At 37.2% G+C, this 12,034-nt stretch overlaps 1 protein-coding gene across 1 annotated transcript in view; it reads left to right on the top strand.

The window, feature by feature from the left end:
• Nucleotides 1-11,576, top strand: part of asic1a (acid-sensing (proton-gated) ion channel 1a) — a 55,949-nt gene extending 44,373 nt beyond the window's left edge. The window contains exons 9-11 of the mRNA XM_056464107.1: nt 2,185-2,276; nt 4,309-4,388; nt 7,758-11,576. Coding sequence (XP_056320082.1) covers nt 2,185-2,276; nt 4,309-4,388; nt 7,758-7,880 — 295 coding nt within the window. The 3' untranslated portion in view covers nt 7,881-11,576. The remainder of the gene's footprint in view (nt 1-2,184; nt 2,277-4,308; nt 4,389-7,757) is intronic.
• The last annotated feature ends 458 nt before the right edge of the window (nt 11,577-12,034 follow it).

Here is a 12,034-nt window from a genome sequence, read left to right as displayed (position 1 = left end):
TACAAAATTAAGCTGTTTGGTCAGTTCTTATCACGTGACTCGTGGTGTGCTTGTGGCATTCGGAAAAGTTGAGATATTTTCAACTCTGTGTGCCTGGAAAACGAGAGCATGTCTCGTCATGCCTCCATTGGAAATAATGAACTTGCATGTGCAAAAGACGGCAAATGTGATCAGCCCCAAATGGTGTCATAGAATGAAAATCTGGATATCCTAGGCATTGCTGAATAATAAGAGTTCAGTTCATGGAAATGGCCATTCCCTGAGCCTCAAACATCATTGTTTCCTCATCTTCATGTAAAATCCCAGTGAAAAATAGACCAATCAGAACCCAACATTAATGTTGTTTCATGGCATTATTAAAATGCATTTGATTGTCCACAACATTTCTTAATGAGACTACAACAATGCTAATTGTTTTCACTTTATATTAATCTTGTCTAAGCTTGTATTAAGCTAGCATATGGGACTCTTATTTTGGGTAACACTTTAAAATAATGGTCTGTTAGTTAATTATTCACAAATATGAGCAAACAATCAGAAATACATTTATTACGGTATTTATTCATCTTCGTTAATGTTAGTTAATGTTATTTAAGTTACATAATGTTACTTCATGTTAACTTGCTGCTCATAAACTAATGTTAACAAGCACAACTTTAGATTTTAATAATGCATTAGTAATGCTTTACAAGATTATTCATACTTACTGTAGCTAATGTTAGTAAATACATTAATTAACATTACCTAATGGACCATTATTCTAAAATGTTACCTTATTTTGAAAAGGAGACATAAAGTTAATTTCTGTGAAACAAAGAAATACAGAGATACAGATATATGGATGATGAATTTATTGTGCTTTAGATGTAGTTCCTGTGGTTATAAATGATCATATACACTCACCGGCCACTTTATTAGGTACACCTGTCCAACTGCACATTAACACAAATTTCTAATCAGCCAATCACATGGCAGCAACTAGACATGTAGACAAGGGCTGAGTCCGAAACCGGTAGGTTCTGCATTTGAATTTAAACGTACTACTCGGCCCGTTAGAAAAGTAAATTTTATACAGTATGAATGTGAGCAGTATGAGTGGAATTCAGACGTACTACATATGGTATTTTGTCATGGTCACTTGACCTACCCGCGTTAGTTGCGTCAAATCACTCCCATTCATGAATTCTCTCGTGGGGCATCATGGAACAGCTCAGCGTGCATGGAATGCGCACTTCAGAATCTCACCGGTAGTAAGTCATCCGTGTACTTCTCACATACTGATTTTTGAATTCTATGAATTCTGACATACTACTCGGCTTGCATACTAGTTTTAGCGTACTATATAGTATGGAAGTATGCGGTTTTGGGCGCAGCCTTGGTCAAGTCGATCTGCTCCAGTTCAAACTGAGCATTAGAATGGGGTAGAAAGGTGATTTAAGTGGCTTTGAACATGGCATGGTTGTTGGTGCCAGACGCGCTGGTCTGAGTATTTCAGAAACTGCTGATCTACTGGGATTTTCACGCACAACCATCTCTAGGGTTTACAGAGAATGATCCAAAAAAGAGAAAATATCCAGTGAGGGGCAGTTCTTTAAGCACAAATGCCTTGTTGATGTCAGAGGAGAATGGCCAGACTGGTTCGAGCTGATAGAAAGGTAACAGCAACTCAGATAACCACTCGTTACAACCGAGGTATGCAGAAGAGCATCTTTGAACGCACAACACGTCCAACCTTGAGGCGGATGGGCTACAGCAGCAGAAGACCACACCGGGTGCCACTCCTGTCAGCTAAGAACAGGAAACTGAATCTACAATTCACACAGGCTCACCAAAATTGGACAATAGAAGACTGGAAAAACGTTGCCTGGTCTGATGAGTCTCAATTTCTGCTGCAACATTTGCATGGTAGGGTCATGGATAACTGGTACTAGTAAGGTGTACCTAACAAAGTGGCCGGTGAGTGTAAACCATTTCTATAGAATTATTGCATTTACCTAAGCCACGTACATCCCATGTGGATATCAGCGAACATTTCAACATATTGAATTAATGCATTTTATAGCACTGTTAATGCATTAACAGAGCAGTTTCTTGTGCCTACACTGTGTTGTGTTGGTCAGAGGTCACTTTACTTGATAATCCAACATATTTGATTGACAAAATCTGTGTTGTGTGTTTTGTCAGTGAGAACGTTATGGTGCTGGATGTGTTTTTTGAGGCTCTGAACTATGAAACCATCGAGCAGAGGAAAGCCTATGAGGTGGCTGGTCTGTTGGGTGAGTCTGATGTTACTTAATATTAGCGTTTACACACCAATTCAGCTTAATTTGTGCCATAGCCAAAATATAATTTTAAGTCATTTCTGTAAAGTGACTGTTTTAAGTTTGGCAATTTTAACTTTAAAACAAGCAAAAAGGTCTACACTTTCTGTATTATGCTCACAAAGATTGCATTTCTTTAATAAAATACGATAGAAACAGTAATTTTGTGACATATTATTACAATTCTATTTAATATAACTGTTTAAATCTGTTTCAAATAGTTTTCTAATTAAATATTATATAAAACAAAACTTATTTCTGACTTACATCCCTTTAAGAAAGACATTTTTAAATCCTATTAGCAGTGATGTAAAGTAACAAATTACAAATACTCAAACTACAGTAATAGAATAGAAAAATACAGTAACAGTAATAGATATTGTAATTTAAGTAGTTTTAAAAATGTGTACTTTTACTTTCCCTTGAGTGTATTTTTAGTGCTGTATCTGTACTTTTACTCCACTACTTCAACCTGCAGTCACTTTATTTTTTCTTGTCTATGGGGATTAGAAAAATCAGTCTTGTGATTCCTGTTCAATCAGATCGCACATAGAAGGTAAACCGCATCGTAATGAACTACCTGAAGACATGGGCGATTTATAATTGCTGCAAACTATTTGGAAGCGTTAAAAGTGTCCAAGAAGATGTCCAAAATCTACACGCATTGATCCAGGGACTGTTTAGATCATGTCACTGATGAGAAGATGACGGATGGATGATTACTGTATCATGACCGAAATTACACCGAGCAGGCACAAGACCTCAACATGACGTCAGATTGACGTTGTACCCCAATGTCATGCTGACGTTGCACTTTGGAAAAAAAAATTGGGTCGACGTCAGAACTCAACATCAGGCCAACGTCAATGTCCAACCTAAAATCAACCAAATATAAACAACTAATGATGTTACAGCTTGACGTCATGTGGACATTACCACTATGACGTCTATCAGATGTTGGATTTTGGTCGCCATACCTGACGAATAAATGTCCGTATTAGACAGGCTCAGTATTTGACTATTTGGCTTGACGTTGGATTTTGGTCAGTTTCCAACACAACCTAAAATCAACAAAATATCAATATCATTTGACGTCGTTATTGGACATCAAAATAACATTGTCCTTAGACGCTGGCTAGACAATGAATTTTGGTCACGTGACAGTGACACAACCTAAATCGAACCTAATATTAATGCCATATGATATTATTTGCCTTCTGGGCAATAACTTAATGCACTACAGAATGTTACGTTTACACACATCCACAAATGACATGTAAATGCATCAGCTGTTTACAGCATAACACTCACTACTCTTGAGTACTTTTGAAAGGTCTACTTTTTACTCATACTTTGAGTAATATTCACAATAGATACTTTTACTGTACTGGCAGTACATTTTTAGACAAGTAATGGTACTTTTACTTAAGAAGGATTTCCCAATACTCTTTTCACCACTGCCTATTTGTAAAATTAAATGTAAAAAGACTGGATGGGTACTAATGCAAATAAATTTAAACTATTGTAAAATAGTTACAGTATGTTGTGTTATTAAGTGTTATAATGCAAACAGGATTATTAAAATGGCCCAGGCTGTGTTTGATTGGCCACGATGCTTCCCAGTGAGATTGCAGCAATGCTCATTTGTTTTGCTTTATTTTAAGTTTGTATTAAGCTACTATATACTGTATATGAGACTCTTATTTTGAAGTCGCGAGAGGCAGGAAGAGTAAATGAGCTTTCTGTGAAACATTTAACATATTTAGCACCACCATGTAGAGGCGTAAAGTTAGCTTAATTAAATGTATATATTGTTAGTTTACTGTGTATATTGTGAAATTTGTCACGTATGTATTGTAATGAGACAACAAACACATGTAGACGGCTAAATATGAGTGTTTAATGCACATTTACGCATTGTGTCATTTAACAGCATATAAATGTTTGTACACATTAGCACTTCAGTCTGTGTGTGTTTGTGTTGAAGGGGATATTGGAGGACAGATGGGGCTTTTCATTGGAGCCAGTATTCTTACCATTCTGGAACTTTTCGACTACCTTTACGAGGTAAAGCTTTTTACTTTATTTGGGTAATTTTTAGTTCATTAAAGGAGTCTTTCAAACTACAGTTATTTCCAGGTAACATTGGAAAGACGAGTGTCAGCCTACATTTTTGTGAATCTTAAAATAGGTAGCAACAGGTATGTTTCGTTAAATAGCTAACTTCCATGTATTCCAGCTCTAATAAATACCTTCAGGATCATGGTAAAAACACATAGCCATCATAGTAAAACATTTTGGAATTGTCTCTCACATATGTCTCCATGGTTGCAAGCAGTTGGTTATATTGATAGAAAGTTGTAACATACAGCAGGAAAAGTAAGTATTGAACATGTCATGATTTTTCCCAGGAATAATATTTCTAAAGGAGCTGCTGACATGGAATTGAACCAGATTTTGGTAAAAAAAAAAAAAAAAAAAACATACAATACAAACATAAAAATAAAACAAAACAAAAAAAATCTGAAAAATGAGTTGGGTTTAATTACAAAAAATGACACAAGGAGCAAGCACTGAACTACGGAAATCTGTTTAATACTTTATATAAAAGGCTTTTTTGGTGACGGCAGCCTAAAGATGCCTCTCATGTGGAGAATGAAGTCACATGCATTGCTCAGGTGTGAGTTTTTCCACAGGCTTCAACAGAGTCTAAACATCTTGATGGTTCTGTGGGTCTCGTCTATCAAATCTGATCTGTAATTTGTATTTTCTATTGGATTCAAGTCAGGTGATTGGCTGGGCCATTCTACAGCTTGATTTTCTTTCTCTGAAAGCATTTGAGAGTTTCCTTGGCTGTGTTTTGGATCATTGTCTTGCTGAAATGTCCACTCTGGTTTCATCTTCATCCTCCTGCTAATGTTGATGTTGGACTGAAGCAGCTAATATTCATTTACAAAGACGAAGGGCCGAGGGTTGCTAAAGACCTACTAAGAGATTTCAGCTGCTCTCTGGGCTCTCACTGCCTTTCCACACCTCCCTTTTTTCATGTGTTCAACACTTTTTCCCTGCGTCATTTCATTTTATTAGATAGAAGTTAATTTGTAAACTGATCAGATTTGATTTCTTTGCATATATGGATTTCTTTGGTTGTTACCAACATCTGATGAAAATTTCAAGTCAACATCACTAGAAATATTGTTTTTAAGAAAAATGATGACGTATTCAATACTTATTTTCCCTGCTGTAATTGCATCTGCTGCAGCCGTGGTACAGCAGTAAAGTTCCTTGATTATTATGCAAGAATGTTTAGCCATATCTGTAATTAATGGTCTGACAGAGAGTGATCCATATGCGGTACTTTTATTAAACAATTGATAAACAACAGACGTTTGGCAGTAGGTTTGATACTCAAGTGAATAAGGATGATAAACAGGGTCGAGGGCAGGCAGTGAGCGTTCAACATCGGTGAGCAGCCAGAGATCTGGGCTGGTGGCAGAGATTCAGGTCCAGAAAGAAGGCAGTGATCAGGGCAGGTGACGAGACGAAGGTCAGTAACCGTCCGGGTTGGCAACGAAAGATCAATCAGATGGCAGAGAAAGAGCTCAGTAATGAATGCTAGGCAAAACAAGACCTTGCATTGGGTGGAATGTGAATGCTGCTTATATGTGTGTGTGTGTGGATTGCGATCAGATGCAGAGTAATCGGCGCCGGATACGGGGAATTCTGGGTGATGGAAGTTTTAAAAGGCAAGTTAGAGTGACGTCTGCTGGTCAGTGAGGGGAATAGCTGGGACCGAGTCGGTGACAGAATCGACCTAGAAAATAGCAACTTTTCGTCAGACTTAGCACATGATATAACAACAAAAGTGTCAAGCTTTAAATAGCTAAATTATCTAAACTCTTTTGGTCGTTTTTGAGGGAGATGGTAATGGTCTAATCGGATTCAATTATCTATGCTAAGCTAAGCTAAGCTAAAAGTGCCCATGCCAGACCTGGGGCCTCATGTATCAACGCTGCGTACGCACAAAAACTTTGCATACGCCAGATTTCTCGCTCAAGCTTAGATTTACTAATGATGAAATTAACGTTAGAATGTGCGTTGGTCCACGCCAACTTCATGTCTGGCGTATGTGCATTTCTTGTGTGTGTTTGTTTTATATTCATTGGCGACTCATAGAGGCAATTATGTTAAATTGCACACTACAAAGTATCTTTGAGCCATGCAATGCTAGCTGTATGGGACGGGATCATCCGCATGTCTAGCAGGTAAATAAGGTTTCTATAGCATGCTGTTGAACCGCGGTAAAGTTAGTTTGACGTTTGACATTCATTAGTCATTCGAACTCAAACCAGTTGAATTCTTTGCTCCTGTTATTGTTTGAGCCAAAAATAGGTCAGATAGGCATAAATAATGCCCTTTGCACAAGGCTTAATTTCTCGATTAAAAAAAAAAAGAAATTAACCATACGAATGAATTAAACAATTCAACCATATGAAATTATACAATAAAACCAGTACCAGAATGTTCAGAAAAACATCCTGCTTATTGCACTAGACTCTGTTTTTGTAATTAGCACTTTATTTATTTTATAATATATTTTTCAATGTTAAATGTACTTTTAATGTAAAAATTGTAAAAGTCAATTAAACTCTGACACCATTTGAGATAAAATATTCAAATCAACTCTTAAATTGAATGTTGCCCACAATTGAGGAAACTCTCTCCTCAAAGGGTGTTAGTTCAGCATCCCCTGTTCCTCCGCCTGTTCAGTCCACAATTTGACAGTGCGCCGCTGTTCTCCTTTTAACCTGCACCTTAACATCGGACCATTTCTTTTTAAATTCACTCACAGTGCGATGTTCAGATGTCACAGAGCGAACCGCATCAGCTAAACTCTCCCAATTAATTTTTTTCTTTTTATTATTAATTCCGGATGACAAACTACTTGCAAATACTGTAACACAGTTTTTCTCCGGTCTACCTCCGACAGGAGCACCTCCAATTTACATTCTGTGAAGTTTCTCTGCTTGCTTTTGCCATTGCTTTTTCATTTGGTTTTGCCAAAGTGAAGTCATTACCATATTTATTAGGGGGAGGAGGCAGGGAGGGGTTTTACTCTAGTGCACGTGCGCTCAGTTTCACGTTAATTCAGATGTACAAAGAATATGCGAGGTATTCCACGTACGCAGTGTTTCATACATCTGATTTTTTTTATCGCGTACGCACATTTACAGCTTTGTCTGTACGCAATGTTTTAGTATTAATTAAACGCAAGTCTTTGTACATGAGGCCCCTGGAGATCATATAAATAGATTCAAAAATAGTAAAACTCAACGGTTTAACTCCTAGGCGAGCCTATATATTTTTAAATGTGGTGTTTTAAAGCCAATTTAAGTATTTCTTTTCTAATTTTTTTAGTTCTCTTTGTCTCTCAAGGTCATGAAGTACAGGTTGTGCCGCTGCTCCAACAAGAAACATCACAACAACAACAACAACACTGATCACAACGCTGTATTTAGCCTGGATGATGTTAATTGTCACGTCAGTAAATTCCATTAACACTGCTGCAATATTCCAGCTGTTTAGCTGCCAGTATTATTCAGATTATGTCCTACATTTTAGCAGAAGGCATCGCAACACCAGCACGGTTGTGTTGTCTACAGATTGTTCTGGCATCTCGTGGTTGTTCTCTCTCTATCTCATGCCTACGTATGAACATTTTTTAGGACTTTTCCAGAAAAAAACAAAACGTTTTGTGGTTTTCAGAACAAGCTGCTTTTTGATTTTGTCTCTATAAGGCAGGAATGTCAAAAACGTTAAATATTAATTAAATGGTTCGATCTTTGTGTGCCTGGCCTTTTGCATCAGAAATGCGTCCGCTAGCTTGAGGGGTTTACTGTATGTGTCATGTTTTATTAATCATGCATCGTAAATGTATTGTGACAGGCGAATGGTTGCACAAGAGAACACCAGTCTGAAGGCCTGTAGGGTTTCTATGATATGAGCATGATATCATCTCCGGTCAGCGTGAGATCCGACAGAAGGGCTTTTTACATTAGATACAGTCATTCTAAGCCATTTAAATACACAACAAGCTGCACAGCATCAAGAGATCGTGATGCAGTGTTGACAACCCGAATTTAAACAGCAATACTATGTTCATTACTGCTCTCAATATAAGAACATTAAAAAGGGGGAAGTAATGTCGCAAATGTAGGTGATTTTATCATCTGTACTGTGGGGTATGTGAATAGTGGTGGGAAAAATAACTACACTTGTTAGCCGATAATCAGAGTAATCCAAATTGCATGTTAATGAGAGTAAAGAGCTGTGTAAACATCTTAAAGGCACGGTATGTAATTTTCAGAGTCCTTACTCTGATTAATGGAAATAATCGCATTGGTGTACATGGAAATGTAGGCTAGTAAGTGATTAGAAGAACATAACACAACAATACTATTTTTTTACATGTCTTTATTTCTCAAAAATGTTACATCTAGCAATTGTGAGCTATAAATTCACTATTGCACATTTATATCTTGCAGTTCTGATTGGCGAAAAGGTGAGAATTGCAAGATATAAACTAAAAATCGCAAGAAATAGAGTAAGAATTGCAAGATATGCTTGCTATTAATCTGTAATTGCCTCACAATTGTGAGAAATTATCTTGAAATTCTGAGAAAAGTCAGTATTGAGATAAATAAACTCATAATTGCAAGAAAAACTTAGGGCCAATGTTAAGTTAAACACCTTAAAGGCACATACTTAATTAAAAGTCCTTGCTCTGATTAATGGAAATAATCACATTGGTGTACATGGAAATGTAGGCTAGTGAACGTAGCACAAGATAATCTTTTTTTAACTCGTCTTTCTGTCTTTTCCCCAAAATTTTAGATCTGACAATTGTAAATTCACTATTGTGCATTTAGATCTTGCACTTCTGATAGGGGAAAGGTGAGAATTGCAAGATATAAACTAAAAATCACAAGAAATGATTGCGAGAATTGCAAGATATGCTTGCCCAGGGCTAATGTAAAGTTAAACATTTTCAGAGTACATGGAAATGTAGGCTAGCTAGTAATTGGACGAATGTAACACGAGACAAATGTCTTCAACAGACATTTAACTGACTCTAAGAAACTTTGCAAGAACATGTCAACTTACACTAACCCTAACCCCAACCCTAACTCCAACCTAACAGTCTACTTTTAATCCAAAGAGAGTTAGTTGGCATGTAGATGCAATGTAGCTTAATTCAGCAAGTGATGTTTTGTAAACAAATTTCGGAAGGAGCACGCGCAGACGTTTCAGTATCAAATACGTCATTGACAATTATTCTATTATCCAATCAGTTCTTGATCAAACCCCTATATATACACCAAAGCTGTCTTACCTGCAGCATCTCACGACTTTAGCATCCCTCCACCACCCCGTCACCTCACCTCTTAAGCATTACAATCCCGGGGGCAGCGTTCTGGTGCCGGGCTAGATACTTCGCTCGAATCCCAATTCCTCTCTGTTTCCTGATAAGGGGAATAACTCGAGTTGGGGTGTCTCCCCGAGCTCAGAGCCCTCTCCCCGGACAGCACGCCAAATACGCTTTATTCTGAAACTATTGCAAGTGTGAACTCGTGAAACGGACATCAAAATAAAGTGTGACCATTTACTATTACATGTTTATATGTGAAAGATATCAACTAAAAATCACAAGAAATAAAGTGAGAATTGTAAGATAAGCTGGCTTATAAACTGTAATTTGTATTTGTAAAATCTGTAATTGCTTCACAATTGTGAGAAATTAACTTGAAATTCTGAGAAAAGTCAGTATTGAGATATATAAACTCATAACTGCAATAAAAGGTGAGAATTGTGAGGTGTAGGGCCGATGTAAATCTTAAAGCTCATGAATCGAACTAAAACAAAAACATTAAACTGACTTAAAACAGCTTGTATAACTTAAAAAACAAAATAAAACATGTTTAATTTAATTAAATATTTATTTTCATATTTTTTTTCTGATCATGATTGAATATATTCAGACAGCTAGGATAACATATGTTCCACTATTAATTTATTCATTTTCCTCCAGCATAGTCCTTTATTTATCAGGGGTCGCCACAATGAAATGAACCGCCAACTATTCCTGCATATGTTTTACACAGCGGATGCCTTCCAGTTGCATCCCAGCACTGGGAAACACCAATACGCTCTCACATTCGTGCACTCATACACTACGGCCAATTTAGTTTACCCAATTCGCCTATAGCGAATGTGTTTGGACTGTGGGGGAAACCGGAGCACCTGGAGGAAACCCACGCCAACACGGGGAGAACATGCAAACTCCACACGGAAATGCCAACTGGCCCAGCCGAAACTCTTCTTGCTGTGTGGCAGCAGTGCTAACCACTGAGCCACCATGCCGCCCAGGCATTTAGAACAGGCATGAGCAAACTCGATCCTGGAGGGCCGGTGTCCCTGCAGAGTTTTGCTCCAACACTAATCAAACACACCTGAACACCCTAATTAGTGTCTTCAAGATCACTAGAAAGCTACAAGCAGGTGTGTTTGATTAGGGTTGGTGCAAAACTATGCAGGGACACCGGCCCTCCAGGATCGAGTTTGCCCACCCCTGGTTTAGAATGACAATAACCTTATATTAAGCGTAATGTGAAAAGCCTTTCTAGCTGTGGTGCATGTGAGCTTCTGTCCGCAGTGTCAGTGCGTTTCCAGATCTGGAGCGCGTGTGTGCATGTCTGTAGCTCTGTCTGTTTACGTCGTGTGCCTTTGCTGTGTGTGTGTCTGCAAGTGCATGGATGTCTACCGTATGTCTGTTCGTAAGCGTGTCTTTTTGTACATGTATATACTACATGTAATTATTTCTAGAAGGGTCGAAGAAAAAGTCGGAGCCATGCTATTTTTAAACTGGAAATGAAGTATTTTTAAGCTCGTCGTGCATTAGGATGATGTGTCAAAAGCCAGCAGATAGTTATGCAGTCATTTTGTTGTGGACTATGTTAGTTTATATCTATTTCTCATCTCAGAGACACTGTATTAATGTCATACACAACGGACGGTTTCTTTTCAGAGACCACTTGAACACAAATTTTCATGATTTCATATGAAATGATTGTCAAAGATCAACAGCATTAATATGTAAATCAGTCTTTTCAACTGATACATTTCTGTATTGTTTTGATGTTATTTGTGGCTGTAATAAAATATGATTTTTTTATGAATAAAGATGCATAAAATGAAGCATTGGGAGTGTGTCTTTGTGTGTAACCTATGTTTTAAACATCATTGCTGTTGCTGAATGTAAATATTAAACCATTACAATTAAATGATTATTACATGATTACATTTTTATATATATATATTTAACTACAAAGAATGTAAACAAAAATGTTAACAAAGTAAATAAGAAATGGTGCCTTAATAACTGAAAGACGTACTAAAATAACTTAAACTGAAATGTTAACATATACTGAAAACAATGGTTTGCTGTTTGTTCAAACTACTTGAAGAGTTTTGATGCAAAACCCTCTAAATGCTGTTTGATATTTTCTTCTAAAATGAGCATTTTTCTCTGACTCCTGTGTGTAGGCTCAGTAGATTTGCTTTTAAAGTGACAAGTAAGTACTTTTCATTGTCTTTAAAGTGAAATAACTGAACATAAACACAGGAGGCTGAGAAAAATGCTTATTTTAGGAGAA

This window comes from Danio aesculapii, chromosome 8, assembly GCF_903798145.1.
Source record: "Danio aesculapii chromosome 8, fDanAes4.1, whole genome shotgun sequence".
NCBI classification, from domain to species: Eukaryota; Metazoa; Chordata; class Actinopteri; order Cypriniformes; family Danionidae; genus Danio; species Danio aesculapii.
Note: the sequence above shows the minus strand (reverse complement) of the source record. Positions and strands in the feature narration are given on the sequence as shown.